This window comes from Pavona decussata, unplaced genomic scaffold (genome assembly GCF_977016875.1).
Source record: "Pavona decussata unplaced genomic scaffold, jaPavDecu1.1 SCAFFOLD_9, whole genome shotgun sequence".
In the NCBI taxonomy this organism is placed as follows: domain Eukaryota; kingdom Metazoa; phylum Cnidaria; class Anthozoa; order Scleractinia; family Agariciidae; genus Pavona; species Pavona decussata.
This window is the reverse complement of record NW_028145432.1, coordinates 3,545,001-3,563,594: the sequence shown is the minus strand read 5'-3', so window position 1 is coordinate 3,563,594 and position 18,594 is coordinate 3,545,001. Positions and strand designations below refer to the sequence as shown.

The 18,594-nt window shown below is 38.1% G+C and overlaps 2 protein-coding genes and 1 pseudogene across 3 annotated transcripts in view; all 3 read left to right on the top strand.

The window, feature by feature from the left end:
* LOC146488612 (putative acyl-CoA dehydrogenase 6) lies at positions 1-8,933 on the top strand. Its single transcript, XM_085118880.1, has 5 exons — positions 1-363; positions 2,138-2,347; positions 3,458-3,769; positions 5,707-5,868; positions 7,458-8,933. Exons 1-5 carry the CDS (start codon positions 9-11, stop codon positions 7,709-7,711), a joined length of 1,293 nt encoding a protein of 430 aa, XP_084975006.1. The 5' UTR covers positions 1-8; the 3' UTR covers positions 7,712-8,933.
* A 2,444-nt stretch (positions 8,934-11,377) lies between these two features.
* The window catches only part of LOC146488609 (sorting nexin-13-like), a 30,517-nt gene continuing 23,300 nt past the window's right edge, over positions 11,378-18,594 (top strand). For both annotated transcript variants that reach the window (XM_085118821.1, XM_085118813.1), the window contains exons 1-3: positions 11,378-11,521; positions 13,094-13,200; positions 13,370-13,562. In XM_085118821.1, the coding sequence (XP_084974947.1) occupies positions 11,507-11,521; positions 13,094-13,200; positions 13,370-13,562 (315 nt within the window). In that variant the 5' untranslated portion in view covers positions 11,378-11,506. The remainder of the gene's footprint in view (positions 11,522-13,093; positions 13,201-13,369; positions 13,563-18,594) is intronic.
* Positions 16,640-18,594, top strand: part of LOC146488611 (uncharacterized) — a 2,375-nt pseudogene continuing 420 nt past the window's right edge.

The window sequence follows — 18,594 nt, the reverse complement described above, 5'->3', positions numbered from 1 at the left end:
CACGAAACATGGCGGCGAAGATTTTGTCCCGTGGATCTACAACTTTTCGTCACGTAACTTCAAGATTGTTGTCAACGGGAACGCACTCCAAAACAGCGTCAAAGTTACGTTTAGAGCCTTACGAATTTAATGACGAGTCCATTTTTAATAGCGAACATGCAGAACTAAGAACGACCCTCAACAAGTTTATCGAGAAAGAAATAAACCCTTTCGTGGATGAGTGGGAAAAGGCCAAGAGATTCCCTGCTCACGAATTGTTCAAAAAGTTTGGATCAGCAGGATTCTTTGGAGTCAATAAGCCTACTAACTATGGTGGACTTGGGCTAGACTATTCCTTCAGTGTTGCTATGGCAGAAGAACTGGGTAAGAAAAGAAAATTTTAACCCAGTTTTGCGAGGATGGTGGGTGGGTTGGGGGTTGGTTCTCATTGAGCCAATCAGCGAAAATTGATAAAGGGACATTTTCATGATGGTGACATTTCCTACAACTTCCAGAATCCTTCAGTTTGTTGTTTTCTCTTGCAAATTAGGGATATTGTTATGTAAACCTCACTGGGATTACAAAATTTAAATAAGAAAGGAACAACGAAGGGGACTCTGGTACGTAGTTAAGTTGTAGTAAACATAATCATCATCATGAAAATCTCTGGGATGCAGCATTTGGACTGGATTTTATCTTTTGGCCTTGCATTGGCCTTGCAGAATCATTATGAAATCGCGCCCATTGAAACACGTTGCTCGTAAATGCAAATGAGCTTCATTTTGGACGCCAATCACATCAGTCTTTTGTGTATGGTATTGTTAAAGTGACAATTCGCGGAACGCATCTATTCATTGAAACACAATAGAAAAATAACGCAACACAAAAGAACGAAAGGCGAAGTTTATCAGCAGAAGTTGCGTGACTAAACTTAAATAAATAAAAAATTGCTCTGCGCTATCAAGGAAGCGACGATTTTTAGGTTCTTCGATGACAAACGACAGTTCCCAATAAGAATGGGCATCATGTATGCTATCATTGCGTTAAAAAGGGAGGAAAACAGATAATCACTGTCTCCAGTGAATTGGAAGTAATTTGCATAATCGAGCGGCACAGTGGAATCAAGCAAATGTAATTTAGAATCAACGAAGCGCGTTTTTACGGCAATATACTGCGATTCCAAGCAAAAATTTTGATTAAAAGGGTGCCAAATTAACCACATTTGATGTTAGAACTTTAATACGTTCCTTTCAAAGGGCGCTGCTACCGTTTCCTTACGTAAACTCCTTCTTCTTGTGCAACAAATAAACGAACACTCTTGAGGATTCATGCTGCGAGACAAAAGATACCGCCACCAGCGGCACGCTTTGTAATGCTTGCAAAGCATCATGGTACCCCACTTTTATCGGGCGACGTGTTTCAATGGGCGCGATTTCGTAATGGTATACATGAGTTTTTTTGTGGTTTGTACTAGTTGAGGTCACCTTTGTGAGTGAATGGCTCATACAAAGTTAGGGGCTTCAGAAGAGGTAATAAAGTGTTGTGTTGTGTTTTTAAGTTATCATTATTGCAGACTGAGATATAGTAAATGCTACGGGTGGCCTGGGGAGATGTTCAAATTGATAAGTGCATAACATGAATTACCTGCGTAATTGATTGCCTGATCTGCTTTAAAAGGACAAAGAGAAGCAAGTTGAGGCAGCAAGAACAACAAGTGGTGGTGAATTTTTAACCCAAACTCAAGACAAAAATCATCCTCCCCAAATTAAATCTGGTCTGTGATTTGTACTTGCATTCACGTTGGTGGGTGAATGAGTGCCAATTTCCAATTGGGCCTTCAAGAACTAAATGGCTGAGAACTGCCAGGAAGTTGTATCATGTTTACTTTACATGCTATGTATCGATAGTCTGCCAATAGTCATCCGGTGTGTTGGTTGATGGTGGGTTAATACTGGGCTGATATATCGGTCAATAAATCAGTCAATTTACTGGTCAAGTGTGGTTTTTGTTAATTTTTTCTGAAATAGTTGTTTCTTTCAATTGATTGCATGGTTGTTTTTGTTGTTGTTTTTTAAGGGGGGGATGGGGGGGGGGGGGGCAAGATAATCATGTTTCCAAGGGAAGCATACCAATTTTATTTTTTTGACTGATTAAATAGGAAGCATCACATGTGGAGCTATTCCAATGGCAATAGGAGTCCAAGCAGATATGGCAACTCCTGCACTTATAAGATTTGGAAGTGAAGAACTGAAGCAACAGTTCCTTGTTCCAACAATTGCAGGAGATTTTGTGGCTTGCCTTGGAGTAAGTGAACCTGGAGCTGGTTCTGATGTCGCAAGTATAAAGACTGTAGCTGTTAAAAAAGGAGGTATGTTGAAAACATCACATGTTGCCACTCTCTTATCACAGTCCCAAATTCCTGTTTTTCTCCAAAATTATACAAATAAAGTTTCAAATTACAGTCGACCCTCTTTATTATGGACACCAAGGGGACAGGAATAAGTGTCCGCATTTTAGAGGTGTTCGTTTTAGAGAGGTAGGCTTTATATGGATTTCGGTCTCTCAGGGACCTTGAGTGAACTGTCTGTAATAGAGAGGTGTCCTTAAGGAGAGGTTCCACTGTACTCATAATTTTATCTATGTGGACTTTTGAAAATGGGTCCACTCAAGTGTTGGTTCCTTGACAGTACAGAGCAAATGGTTTTTTATCTCTGCAGGTGAAAATAAAAAACACCTTCCAAATGCATCAAATTTAATTAGGCCAAGCTTCTTCAGTAAATTTGGGTTTGCTACCATTTTTCTCATTCTGCTTAATGATCCATAAGAAAAAGACTGAAGCAAATTAATAGTCAGTTAGAAAATCCATTGAATGAAACCTAAGTTTTGAAGATTGAAGGCCCATTTCTACCCTTGATGCATTGCGCACCGCGATTTGAATTTCGTGTAACACGAAATTGCTGAAATCATCAGCAATACTCAAGAACCTTTTATGATCACCTTTTCTAAAGCAATCCTGTACATATATTTTTAGTTTGCCTATTGTAAAATAATGTGTTTCCCGTTTATCTTTGCATATTTTCTTACAGTACTTTTGTATATATTCTGTATGTTGTAAATTTTGCCATCTGAAGTCAAAGGTTTTTTAGAGTGTCTGACAACTATAACAGTAGTTACATTCTCCCGTCATGTTGGAAGACAAGAGTTATGTCTGCGGTTCCTGATTCGTTTCAATCTGTTTTTATCCTCTGGAAAAAGCGATTAAATACCGTGGAAGAAACAGAACTGTTGAAAATACGAACAGTGAGTCTGTGTAAAAACAAACAACCACATTGAATCAAGGGTGGAAATGGGCCTTTAAGCATTTTTGAAGAGAAGTTTGAAAGAATTTCCAAGGTCGTCTTTTGATTTTCTCCATTTGGATGTAAATAGTTTATAGATACTTCATGTATATAAATATTAACTTTTGTATTTCAAACAGATGACTATATTATAAATGGAAGCAAGTTGTGGATAACAAATGGCCTACAAGCAGACTGGATCTGCCTCTTAGCCAATACAAATGAGGGTCCCCCACACAAAAGCAAGTCTTTAATCTGTGTTCCTCTTGATCTACCTGGAGTACAGAGGGCGAGGAATATCAGTAAGATTGGTATGCATTCTTCAGACACTGCAGAGTTGTTCTTTGAGGATGTCAGAGTGCCTCAGTCTTATAGAATTGGCAAGGAAGGAATGGGATTCACATATCAGATGTTACAGTTTGTTGAAGAAAGAGTTTTTGCTGGAGCATCAGGTGTGATACTAAGGGGAAAACATTAAATAAATTAACCACAATAAAAATGGTTTGAGCACCTCTGATAGGTGTGTGGATGAGGTCACAGATAATTTGACATCAAAATGTGATTCTGAATTTTGGTTTATGGTCCCATGCTTAAAGCAAACTGGAAAAAGAGTAGTTAACATAACCTTCTTCAATGTCATACAGTACAGATACAGTACAGTATCCATCAACTTTGTAGTTTATAGAGTTCAAAATACATTGTTATTAACTTTTAAACTTTCAAACTGCCAGTTTTGATTGTGGCAGATCGCAGCCCAGTCAAAATTGTTTTGAGTAGTTACGGCAACTTAGTAGACACCTAAGTATTATTTTTGAGACTTTATATTAATTTTTGGTGTGAAACAGGCAGCAGATATTCCATTGAAGACAGCAAAATCGCTGGCTACCGGAACATTTTGACTGGGCTGAGATCATGAAATTCAGTGGGACCCCTCTTACTATAGACACCTAATTGTTACAACAAATGTTTGGTTCATCAACAGAGTGGATAGGTAAATTGGCCACCTTAAAGAAATTTGAGTGCTGACATTTCAAGTGTTAGCCCTAAGTTAGAGTGGATTCGTTCTGACGAAGGGCTGATGCTTAAAGCGTCAGCACTCTAATTTCTTAACGGTGGCTAATTTACCTTTAGTTATCAACTCTGTTGATAAACCAAAGAATTGTTTCTACTCTCTGGACATTAATGCAGCACCATAGTTTCTTTAAAAACTAGCCCCCTAATCTAATTGTTACAACAATTTTCCTGGCACCATCCCCTAAATATTTTATGAAAAGTTATGGGCATACCATTGATACACTCAGATACTTTTAAAAGTCCCAACATTGGTCATAAATGGGGTTTGACAAGTGAAATTAGGTTTAAGTTAACATCAGCTATTCCTAGTCTTAATTTATGTTCCCACTCAAAGGCAATGTGTGGTTTGATCTTTAAGTCAAAGCTGAAAATAGTTGTGATTTCATACATTTCTACATTCACACATCTAAGATGTAAGAGTTCTCGATTTGCATATACATGTACTGCCCGATGCCCACTGTAGACACACAAAAGGCTGGGTATACACGAAGAAGTTTTCCTCAACAGGTAATTAAGTCTGCATTTCAAAAGTTTCATAATCTTCCAAGGTTTTCCTTTTCAAAAAATTATCCTTCTGAAAAATTGGCTTCCAGGTTTTCAGTATGTTCATGGAAAATTTGTTTGCCCCTCGTACATGAACAAGTCAAAATTGTCAAAACCTTGTCAAGGGGGACTTATTGTTGTGCTGTGCCAGCAGCCTAAGAATAACCTCAGGGACCCTGATGTCACTTTACTGATAAATAATTGATAAAAGAACAACACAAGATATTACAACAGAGAATCTGAGAAAAATTCAGACCATCAGACCTTGTATTAAATACTGTACAAAATGCTCATACCAACAGAGCTATCAAACAACAGAGGACCCAGTCATTTTGTGATTTTGTATAATAATACCCTCCCAAGTGAGTTACTCAGGTATAAACGTGACAGGGGGGGGGGGGGGGGGGGAGGTCCGACGGAGCCTAATATTTTGCACCCAAAAAAATACAAGACTGGACATTTTAGACCCAAAAAAATATACGCAGATTTTTCAGACCCAAAAAAATACACGGTTAAATCTTCAACCCAAAAAAATACAGGAGTTGAAAATTTTAGACCCAAAAAAATACGTCGGACCCCCCGTCACGTTTATACCTGAGTAACCCACCTGGGAATACCCTTAGGTGGCAAATAAATGAATGTGGATAATTATATATGTGAACTGCAGATGGATTAAGTTTTAGTTGATAAATTACATGATTACAGTAAGGAGAAATATCTAATGTTTATTTTTACCCAGTGGGTTTCTTCAACGTGTTTGTACATCTTGTAGTTCTACTGTCTTTGGAAAGGCTGATTACAGAGACAGCTGCTTACTGTGGACAGAGGAAGGCATTTGGCAAGTCCATCTTAGATAATCAGTATGTCCATTTTCGCTTGGCTGAACTTCAAACTGAAGTGGAGCTACTGAGGTCACTTATCTACAGAACTACAGGTGGGTGTCATTTGTCTCAATCAGCACTCTATATTTTGAAATAAAAGTTTTGTTTTTTTCTATATCTTTTTTATTTAAAGTAACACATCTTTAACAAATTACACGTATCTCAAATATACAAATTACAATGACAAAGTACTCTGCTATGGCCTCCGATATTACAATATACATTACTTATTTACACCAGGTGTTACTTACATACATTAGGAAAATGAATAAAATAAAATAATTAATTAATTCTGAATAATAATAAAAAAAGATTAATAGCATGGGGATGGGGGAGTAGGAACGATTTCTGATCTTAATTTAATACAATAAAAATAACTTAGTCTGTAAAGTTTATGAGGAGCATAATCACGGAACTAGTATTTTTTCAGTGTTAAATTACAAATTTTCAACTTTATAATTGATTCTAGTAATAAATTCGTTTAGTACAAGTGACCTGTTCTTTAGTTTACTCACATACACCTAGAATTTCGTGAAGAGGAGGGTGTAATTGAATTTTCTCACTAGCTTCATGTATGTTGGGTGCTTAAAGGTGGTGAAAAGCGTTTCCTTTGTATCTGGTTGAAAGTTGGAAACATTCTGAGTGTTAAACCAATTAATGACTTTGTTTGTGAAGGTTTTTGTAAATTCGCAGTCTACAAAAGTGTGATTTATGGAGTCTGGCTCACTACAGTAATTGCAGTCGCTGTCTATATTTATCCCTTATCTGAAGAGTTCTTTCTTTGTGATGACAATCCTATGAATAAATTTGAATTGAAATTCTTTCAACTTATTTTCTTTGCATGTTTTTGAAGCCATTTTAAAAACATCTGTCCAATTGTATGAACAATTCTGTATCTATTGAGATATCTCTTTTCCATCTTTCTGGGCCAGTGTGAGGTGATTGGTGTTTCTTAACGAGAAGTAGGCCTTGAAATAAAAGTTAGTTGGGGAAGTAATGGAAACTCTGGTCCAAGGGTATCCATAGGATACTGACAGGACTCCTATTGATAGCAGGTCAGCTTGTTTGTGCTGTCAGACACTTCAGGGCCACCCTGAGATTACTTAAATAAAGGTGTCTATCTATCAATCTCTCTCTCTCTCCCCCCCCCCCCCACCCCCCTCAAAAATAGAAAACAATAAGTTATAGTTATTATTATTATTATTATTATTATTATTATTATTATTATTATTATTATTATTATTATTATTATTATTATTCTGAGTTCATGAGTTATAAGTGCTTTGGTCAAAATATGCTAAATGGGGAGCGATCATACTTCAATACAATTTATTGTTTCAAAAATGATCCATATTTGTATTTTCTGGAACCTCACAATTTCCGCAACTCTATGGAAATGAGATATGAAAGTTTTGTGATTATTTTTTTCCTTTTGATTTTCCTTGGAGTTGTCATAAGTGGCTTTAAGCAAATTTATGCAGATCTTTGTGTATATGTTCAGGAGGACAGAGTGATCCAAATCCTGTTTTAGCCTGAATTTTGCTCCAAATAATACATTCATTCATTTCTTTGTTGTATACATCAGCATATTAGTAATGATATTACTTGAGTACATATACATAAACAAGCTTTTCTATCCTAGATCTGTACTTGAAAGGAAAAGATGTAAACAAACTTGCATCAATGCTCAAGTTGAAAGCTGGGAGGTTAGCACGCGAGGTGCCTGACTCATGTTTACAGTTCTGGGGAGGAATGGGATTTACATCAGATGTGGAAGTAAGCCGCGCCTACAGAGATAATCGTCTTCTATCTATTGGTGGAGGAGCAGATGAAGTGATGCTGTCAATCATTTGTAAATACATGGGGACATTCCCTAAAGACCAAACATTCTTTTAAACGGCTGTTAACATTATATACATACATATAGATAATACACTGGTTACAGATGGAAAGGGTGGAATCGCAATTTTAGGTAGTACTATCTTGATCCTATGCTTGTCTAGGAGCCAAGGTAATGTTATGTCTTAAAGATTTTAGTAATATTTAACAAACAGGCAGGAGTGTCCACAAGGCGCAGCCAAGTGATTTTAGACCCAATAAAACATGTGCTGCAAGTTTTTTGAACGTCTTGAAAAACATTCCTGGAAAAGCGTGTGTCAATAGAGTTCATAACAATTATGCTTTTGTAAATGTTGGAAATAAGCTTATGAGAAAAACACCGCATACTAATGAGGAGTATTTTATCAGGTGATAAAACACCACATTCTAATAAGGAGGAGGTTTATCGATGTAAAGTCACTACACATGATGTATTATTGACCATTTGAATCATTAATGAGTTTTTAAATTTAATATATACAACTGTGATGCAAATGTATTTAGTTAAAGATTTGGTAGGAAAAATACTGCATAAGGATACAGTTTTAGCCTTAAATACAGGTTCCTCTAGCACTCTTGGTCCTGGGAGGCAGCTGTTACAGATAGCTATGCTCTTTGTCATAGTACACATATAGTCAACTCCCTTTTATTACGAACACCCTCGCGACGGCGAGTTAGTGCCCTTTATAGTAAGAGTTGATAATAGCGGGAATTTATTTCAGTAAAATGTCTGTAATTTATTTTTGCCTGAGATTTAGCTGCTATCCGTATTATCGGGATGTCTGTGGGGTTTCCCCAAGGTGAGAGTTGAGTGTACTTTGTTGTGCTGAGTCTGTATGCCACTTGTCTATGGGCAAAGGTTCCTTGGTTGTTCTGTGTGGCGGTGGCAGGTAAATAAGAAAGCTCTATCTGCAAACATGCGTCCTTTTCTTTAGTTTTCTGCCATCCATAAACCTGGACAAATGAATTAAAAATTGTGGTTGCTAATCAGCTAATCGGCTGTATTATAAAATCGGCTTAAAGCTTGCACAGAAATTTGCTGGAAATTGGAAGGCAATGGGATTCTGTTGCATAAAATGTTTATACGCGAGCAGATACATAAAGAATAGACCTTATGCATTGTTTTTCACTGCAGTTCTTCGGGAAATTGCTTTATCGTTTTAAGTTTTTTAATAACATTGTATAGCTTCGAGTGTTATTAGAAGCAAAAACAAAATAAAGGAAGTGATGTACAAGAGAATGATCATAGTTAGTGTACTGGTATCCCAGTTTAAGGTGTAACATACTCCACTGTAGTATGATCCCAGATTGTCCAGTTAACATTTTAGGCAAAGCATGGAATAATAAGACCTTCATTTGATGGTCATACAGATGAATCTGTAGTATCCATGGTCACAGAAGGAGAGTGCAGGACTTACTTGCGTGCTCGGCAGGTCTATTCCGTGGTATGAGGGGTGGGGGTAGGGAACGAGGGGTTAGGGGTGAATACCACCTTATTAAGATGGATTTTTGTGACACGTTTATTTCACAATTTTGAAGAGAGGATACTTCGCAATAGTTCACTTTTTCCAATTTTCTCAAACCTTGTACAGCAAATCAATTAAATTAGTGATTTTTGTATTTTTCGCAACAATGACTTTTCCCGTTTTTCACGAAATGCGCAAAATTATGTAACAATGTATTATATATGAAGTTTTAGCCCATAGTCTCCTTCTTATCCATTAATCAGTTTGCGACCGAGCGCATCCCTCATTCTTAAAAGCCTTTTCCCGGCTAGCGAAGGCCAAAGTCGTGTATATCTTGGGTACTGGTTGGTGCGTGTTCGTATGCAAACATAAGCGACATTCTGGATGGGCCTCTCATCACATGCGATAATGAGCAACTGAACATTTGGTGAGTTTGTTTCAGTAAAGTCAAAAATAAGGGTAATAACACTGCTTCTTTTTTTAATAAAATGGATAAAAAAGAAAAATAAGATTGGGTCTTAGTTTTCGTAATTACGAAAGCTTATTATGAAAACTAACACGCCACCGGAAAAATGACATATCAAGAAAAAAAAGGGTCTTAGTTTTCGGGATCTTAGCTTTCGTGACAACCAAGATTTGCTGGCCATTTTTCCATTTTCTCTTCATGGTGAGAAAGGGCTGGGGGAACCTTCCACAAAAAAGCTGTAGTCTGTTAAAATGGTTTTTGCATTGTCATATTTTATTGCAAATACCTAAGCATAATACCTTCATTAAAAATAATGCTGACCTAGTTTTCGTTACGTACATACCCGCCTCAATTTTCTTACCCACCCTCCAAAAAATAATGACCCCTTTGAAAGCCACCATTGTTACTTTCCTTTTTTTTTTTGTACTTTTCTCATGTGAGCGGGAGTTACATCTGCAATAAACTTACCAAATGTTCAGTTGCTTGACTTGAGGGGCTTCTCACACGTGCACATTTGGTAAGTTTATTGCAGATAAAACTTTCGCTTACCTTCAGGAAAATTCAAAACAGAGGGAAAGCAGCACTGCTTCTTTCATTCCCGAGTCATGTTCAATAAAATGGATAAACAAGAAAAATAAGATGGGATCTTAGGCCCGGTTCAGACGCCGAACTTTTCATGAGCCGAACCTAATACCTCGAATTAAGTACATGAAAGGTTCGGCGTCTGAATCATTTGAGAACGGCTGTTTCAATTTGGAACGGCTCAGCCGTTCTTCCCGCCTGGCTCAGCCGGGAATTTCGGCTTTGGAACGGCTTTGATTCAGACGTCGAACTTTTCATGAGCCGAACCTAATGCATAAATTATTATAACGTATTTCAACTAAAAAAAAATAAAAAATAAAAGAAAAACGGCTAACATTTCGATTGGTTTTGCTTCAAGTAAATTAAGTTCGGCGTCTGAATTAAAAGGCGGGATTTTCGTGATTTGGGCCGACCTTAATTTGAATTAAGTTCGGCTCATGAAAAGTTCGGCGTCTGAACTGGGCCTTAGTTTTCGTAATTACGAAAGCTGATATTGCGAAAACTAAGACCCCATCCGAATACTGACATATCAAGAAAAAAAAACTTAAAAGGATCTTGGTTTTCAGGGTCTTATCTTTCGTGACAACCTGTACGCATAAGCTGCAGAAGCTGATGCAAGCTCATGCAAAACAACGAACAACTGTAACAATACAGCATAATTCATTGGACTAGAAACAGAAAACTGAGCATTTCAAAGAAACATTCTCTGTAACAGTTTTACGAACTGTAACAATCAATATTACTGTTAGTGTCTGCAAAGATAACCGAAGCTGTAAATTTCATGCAGTTAGTTCTTGCAAACAAGTCCCCTATGCCTGCTCTACAGTTCACACATGCCCAATATATAGCGATCTTGGTGAACTTCTGTTCTAAGACGTAATTATTTTCCGTGAAAATGTAAATTGTCATCTAGATTTTCTCGCGTTTTCCTAAAAGCTGACACAGAGGTTTCAAGTAATTTGCTCTATATCTATTTGTCCTATCACGGGGCAGAGTCTGACAGAATTTTATAGGATTTTATTTTGGAAAGAAATGAGATTCCCCTTCCTGTGGCAAATGTTCAATATCCCGTATGTGCCTCTGCCTGTGCCTGTGGCTTGTACTGCGGGCACGATAGTGACTTCATATATGGCCAAATGAAATGTGTCAATATGGCTCGGGAAACTCGGGATTGTTGGGGTCGCCATTTTTGCTTTTTTGCGTAAAAAGATGTATATCAATCAGTCTTGACGAGTTCATTTAAGCATATTCAGAAGTGTCATAAGCATAAAGCGTGCCGTTGTTACTTTATGACAAAGCATGGAAAATAGCCAGGTAATGTGATGTCTGCATGATGTGACTGTCAACCGATCAATATTTACTTCCCCATTAGTAAGGTTAAAGTGCCTCCTAATACAGAGCTATTTTTGCGCGGTTAGGATTAACGTATCCCAATTAGCCCAGAAAATTACAAAGACCTTTCGCGCTTGGGAATATCAAAAATCTGTCGAAGATCAACAAAAACACATGAATTGAAAGCTCGCGGAAACAACTAACCTTAGCTCTGGGAATGTGCTGATGTTGTGCCCCAGAAGTTAATAGCTACTGTAAACCTCTGGGTTTCTATAAGATAACAAAAATATATGGAACAAAAATATACAATGAAGGATGCAAATGCAGAATTTTGATAGCTGTTCTTATGTCTGTCCATTCCTGAGGGTGGAACTGTCAATCTGCATTTGTTTCGCACATCCCATGCCAACAATACGTCGAGAATTGTGAACTTGCATGCCAAGCGGCCGCCAAAGTGCCTATGCCAGGAAAATGTTATGCCGACCACCAATACACTCTAATTCCTACACCAGGAAAGAAATCCTGGATAATTTCTGACAAAAAAAAGTTTGAAGTGGAAAAAGAAAGTGGAAGTTTTTAAAATCCTGGGTTATTTTTTGTCATGCCATTGCACCTATGAGGTAATGTATAAAGCTTGGCATTACCTCTGTCTTACACTGTTTTACATCAGGGACCATGGTCGTGTGCCAATATGCAAAGCAGTTTGGAAACCTTCGCCAAAGATCTTTGGTGTAACCTACATAAAATGTGGCATGGTCCATATGTTGTATTTGTGTGCATATTTAAAGAATTTTATGTACTGCTTACACGGATGTAGTTCATTCGCTTGTATATATATATAAACAGGCTCAAACTCAGACTTGGTGACCACATCCTGATTGGGTTTTAACTTGTCAAACACATTCTGTTCAGATGCCAGTAACAGCCAGAGCTCTTTGCTGTACATGTTCAAGCTCATTATCTTGGTAACTAGGGAAAGCGCCCTTTATGGGCGATACATAATCCAAGAGTAGTACATTGTCACTGTCCCCCCTCCATTGGCAGGGCAGCCTGTTGCATGGGTACAAATGGAATAGCCTCTTGTTGGCTTCCTTTGTAACATGTGAGCCAATTTGTGACTTGCGAAAAATGCTGTTTAATGCATTTCAACAGAGGCAATTAAACACCTGGAAATGGTGTTTAATCACTCTTAAACATATTTAAACACCCAGTTCAAAATGGGCTGCATTTCATTTGGTATTAATTACACCTCAATTTATGATAGCCCACTTTCTAAAGACGGTTTTGACAATGGACACTTAACAGTTTAAATGTTTTACCTCAATCAGTTCATTTATTTCTCTTCTATTATCAGGTTACAAGGAGGTTCTACATCCCTAAAACAGATTCACTTCTCCTTAGTTTTGCAAGAATTAAGCCCAGTGTAATGTAGAGAATTAACTGTAGATCAGAGTTATTCAATGTAACACCCTGTGCTACATCCATTTAATTTGATACAAACACATTTAATCTATTGCAACCAAAAGGTGACCTTTTTTCTACTTTTGATTGCAGCTTTACAAGGTGTGCTGGGGTGCTTTGGTTCTTGGCTTATGTTTAACAACATTTGGGGCATGTTGGACATTTTTCATTTTGCTATATGTACTGATGTTTGCACTTGGGTAAGTATAAATCAATAAAATGTCTAATCCAAAGAACTTTTACAAACCAACCTTGTCAAAAGTTGAAATATATATATATGAAAATAAGTAGCTTGCAGATGACAGATTTAATAGGAGAAAGTATGTGTCTTATTTTTTAATTATTAATAATTTAACCTTCATTTCATAGGTTTGTCCTAGTGCTTGGTTACTGGGGATATGTACTGTCATTAGAGATGGCAAAAAAATCAATGGAGGGGGATTTTGGTCCAGTGTCAAAAGGACTCGAAAAAGTGATTCAGGAAATTCAGCTTAGTAGAAGGTCGTTTAAAATGGACAAGCGACTTACTGGATCCAGCATCATTGATGAACCTTTACAGGAGGTAAAGTTCAGAAAAAACACTACCAAATAAAAATGTATAAATAATATATTTTAATTATGATATTGCACTCAGAGATGGACAAAGAAAAGCACAGTCATGTCTCTCATGGCCTTGATCCCTAAATGGGAAAACAAAGGGAGAGGTTATATGTTCTGTAATCCTGTGACACTCCAAAGACACTCCAAGAACAGTAGTAGATGTAAGATATTAAACACCTTTTAATGTTTGGAATGATTTTAGATTTCATTTAACCCTTTAAGCCCTAACAGTGACCAGAATAAAATTTCTCCTGGTACAGTAATATCAATGGTTATTCAACCCCTGAGGTCATGAGGATTAAGGATATGAATTTTCTTGATATTTTAATTACTTCTCTCATTACTTGTATAAGAAAAGTATGGGGACAAGATAGGAGAATTTGTTCTTTGATATTAGGGGTTACTGGTAAATGGTTAATGCACCTAATATAAGTGACTGTTCCATGCAAGATGGTTTCTTTGACATACAGTTTGTGTAATACAATATAACATTTGCACAGGGGCTAGACAGTGAGTGCATCATGATCAATCCAGTATCAAAGTAGTACAGTTGAAAGAATTGACGCATGAACAGTTTCGAAAATAATTTGGCCAAGATTGCAAAACTTGATTTTGGCAGCTTTATTTTGTTGGTCAGTTTATGTTAAATAATCATGAAGAAAAGATCTCTGTTCCAAACGTAGACAGTTTATTGTATGAAGGCCCGTTCTGGTCAAAATAAAGCATTTAATTTCCACTTGTCAGTAAATTAATTTTTAATAATAATAATAATGTTTATTTCTTATATTGCGCAGTCTAACATGCTAGATATGATCGAGTGCGCATTACAAAATCTTAATATAAAGTAATGAATGGCTAATCTAAATAATAACAACAATAATAATAATTTACAATCTCCGGAAAAAACAATAAAATTAAAATATGAGTTAATAAGAGAACTAATAAAAAGCTAATTTAAAAAGATGTGTCTTCAGTAAAACTTTAAAAGTATTCAATGATTGGCATTGTCTGATTTCCAAAGGGAGTCGGTTCCATACTTTGGGCGCGACATTTTCAAACGCCCTATCCCCTAGTGTCTTTTTTGTTCTATAGGTGTTATCCATTAGAAGTATGCCCCGGTGTGATCTCAACTGGTACCGCGAGCTGTCATTGATTTTTATCAAGTCTAAAAGATACTGTGGTGCGACGCCATAGATACATTTGTGAACTAACATTGCTATCTTGAATTCTATTCTGTGGGTAACCGGAAGCCAGTGCAGGTTGATCAGTGATGGTGTGATATGATCATACCTGGATACAGTACATACCAGCCGAGCTGCCGCGTTCTGTAGGCGTTGCAGCTTACCAAGATGAACAGCGGGCGTACCATATAATATACCGTTACAATAGTCTATTCGTGACAATATAATAGCCTGTACAATGGACTTCCTATCGTCATATGATAAGTACTTTCTAATGCGCCGGATGTTGTGTAGATGGTAATAAATAGACTGACATATGCTGTTAATATGTGTGGTCATATTCATGTTTGCATCAAACCAAGCACCAAGATTTCTAACAGAGTGGACAGCAGAAACCTTTACCTCACCTACTTGCAAGTCATTTATCATAACCTTGTTTAACTGTGTACGCGTACCTATAATAAGAAACTCGGTCTTAGCATCGTTCAGCTGAAGTTTGTCCTGGACCATCCAAGTTCTTATGTCCCTGATGCAAGCTTGTAAAGCGTCAACAGCATCCGTCTCAGTAGCAGAACCATCTGGCTTAAATGAGATGTAGAGCTGCGTATCATCAGCATATGCGTGAACATTAGGGAGATGGGGTTCAACAACATCGAAGAGCTTACTTGCATACAGCATGAAAAGTAAGGGACCTAGACATGAACCTTGAGGTACCCCTTGTGGCAGATCAAAGTCAGTCGAATAGCTCCCGTTAATCAGGATTCGCTGTTTCCTGTCTGATAAATACGAGTGAAACCATTTGAGAGCGGTACCTGTAATTCCATACGTCACGTACAGGCGATTCAGCAACACTTGGTGGTCAATCGTGTCGAATGCTGCACTCAGATCTAACAATACCAAGAGAGTAACTCGTTGATTGTCCATTGCAGTTAGTATGTCGTTCTGTATCTTCAGCAGGGCAGTCTCTGTGCTGTGACCCAGCCGATAGGCTGACTGAAGGGTGGGATACAAGCCCGACTGAGTAACGTGATCGGTTGTCTGATCATAAACTGCCCTTTCAACCAGTTTAGAGAGGTATTGTAGATTACTCACAGGTCTTAAATTGGATAAGGAAGTCCCTTTCTTGGTATTCTTCAGTCTTGGATCCACAAGGCCGTTTTCCAATCAGATGGAAAGTGTCCCAAGAAGAGAGAAGAATTCACGACATTAGTGATGATAGGGAGAAGCGTATCGGACATGCCGACTACTAAATTGGTCGGCATAGGATCGAGTTGACAGCTTTTCTTCGATGATCTACTGACCAGCTTCCTCATATCTTCCACAGAGTACGTATTGAAATGATCAAGTTTCCTATCGCCTGTAAACACTTTATCCTCAGCCACCGCCCCAGGGTGAAGAGTGCACGCATCAAGCTCCGCCCGAATCTTTGCAATCTTGCGGTCGAAAAACCTCCCGATATCGTTGGCTAAGATTGAGTTGTCCGTGTATTCTGGAAAACACAACTCGTTCCTCGGAAGTAACAATGATCGAGTGGCCCTGAATAGCTTTCCTTGGTCTTCACTATTGTCGTTCACAAAGTTCACAAAGTTTCACTGTTTGTAATTAATATTATGTACGTCTGAAATTATTTTTGTCCAAGGCCAAATGGTTTAACTGCTATTAATTATTTTTTTTGTTCTTGATAATTATTTTTTTCTAAGGAGGAATTAATTTTATGTTCCTCATGATTATTTTTGTTAATTTTTTCCTGAAGTGAGCAAAATAAATTTGTTGAACGTAGGAATTATTTTTGTGCTTTTTTTCCAACAAGCCTTTGCGGCCGTGCACTTGCCATGTGCTTTGTCCTTGACAAACAAACATGGCGGGTAACAACAGCTCTGACAACTCGGATTCTGTTATTCGCATTCAGTCAATTGCACAAACAGCAATAAGCCAGATCAATCACCTTGTTTCCCTAGTTGAGCAAAGAAGCACAGCGGCAACTGCTGAGAACGTTTCATTAACGGAACAGCGATCATTAATTGCAAGTGAAAGTCAGGCAAGTTCGTCTTGTATCGAGCCGCAGAGATCGACTCCAAAAGCTGGCACGGGTAACGCTTTGGAGGAATTACGGAGGCGGTTCCCTACACTCTCGAGAGGGACAGGATCCAGCAGGGCTAGGAATTCTTCAACCGGAAGGTACGAAAGATCTTGTACTTCTCGACCTTATCCAAGTGTAAGACGCTCTGCTGGTCGACCATTGGCGTCTGAAGTGGTTTCAAAAGATGTTATTATACTGGAAATTGGGAGAGAAAAGGTACCAACCAAATCCGAGAAGCCCGAATTGGAAAGTTCTAGGAGAATTATCTCAGGTTTTGACATCAACAGAAAATGGGACGCCAAAACGCTGCACAAAGAATTGTCGACATTGCTGACTGGTGAATTGGAGGGAATGTATTTCGAAATTGTTAAGAACTGTGGCGGCACTTTGCTAAGACCGAATCTCCCACGAGGCAAGGAAATTGATTCTAAACTTTTACTCAAATCTATTGCTCCGTCTGGGTGTTTGTATTTAAGACTATTAGAAGAGCTCCCTGCATCCATGTTGGATCCTAGTGATAAACTTCTAGAAGCTTCTCCCTTTGATTTTGAAGTAGAAAGAACTGACGTCGTCTGCTCAAGTGATGCTGCAAGTGGTGAAGACAACCTGCTCATCGATTTGACACAACAAACTCCTTTGTATACTTCTCATGTGGGCAGCAGATTGTCTGTGAACAAAACTTGCACACCAGTGCAGATCTCTCTGAAACAAATGCAGGATCAGTACTCTCTGTAAGTGACAGTCAATCACCATTGAATTCTTTTGATATCAACTCCATTATCAGTCATGTGAAAGCCCAAGGTTTGAGTGACCCTGTAGAAGTGTTAAAATTTCTACAAAAAGAGATTGTCACCGGCAGACAGTTAGAAGTCACGAATTGCGATGAAACTATTGAAGGAGAAACAATTTACATTACTGTTGACAGGGACAGAATACTGCAAACAACATTTAGTGAATTGCAGTACATTACAAACTACAGATTGACATTTCAGGTTGACTTCATGGGAGAGGAATGTGTAGATCAGGGTGGACCACTTAAAGAATGGATAAGACTAATGAACCAAGCCATTAAAGAAAAATACTTTGACCAAGGCTTGAGGCCACTTTTAGCACAAGATTACTTTTTTGTTGGAATTATGATGGCAGTTGCCATTCTCCAAAATGGGCAACTGCCTGTTTTTGTAGAGGAGAGCATTTTGCAGCAAATTGTCTCTTCTGAAGAATGTTCTGATCCATGTGTTCGCCAAATTTAACAAGGGCTATAAGAACTTGGAATGCTGTCAGCTTTACAGCAGCTGCCAATGCTTGTTTACCTCCTGAGACCTCAAGCTCAGCATAAAATGAGTGTCACAATGCTGCTGCAGATTTTGAAGCCTCAGTTTTCAGAGGAGGGGTCCAATGCACTCAAAAAAGAGAAAGAAATTTATCAACTCTTTGTCAAATATGTTCGAGAAGTGGCAGCTTCCAGGAGGGTGTGTGGGGAGACTACCCTGGATTTGAGTCACATCCTTCAGTTTGCCACTGCTTCAGCAGAGGAGCCAGTCCTTGGGTTCAAGCTTGCACCATCATTGGAGTTCATACTACCCACAGAAATCAAAGCTACGAGTCATCAAGGATCAAGTGAAGAGGAACACCTATCTGTGGAGGGCGGCCTTCTGCCTTTAGCTCATACCTGTACTAATGTTCTTGAGTTACCAAGACCAACAAATCAAATTTCCTTACCTCCCATATAG

Excerpts from the sequence above, each read along its gene's own strand:
- LOC146488612 (XM_085118880.1), top strand. The coding sequence starts at position 9 with ATGGCGGCGAAGATTTTGTCCCGTGGATCTACAACTTTTCGTCACGTA. Across the intron at positions 3,770-5,706 it reads AGTTTTTGCTGGAGCATCAG|TTCTACTGTCTTTGGAAAGG; the intron begins GTGTGATACTAA and ends TACATCTTGTAG. Across the intron at positions 5,869-7,457 it reads ACTTATCTACAGAACTACAG|ATCTGTACTTGAAAGGAAAA; the intron begins GTGGGTGTCATT and ends TTTCTATCCTAG.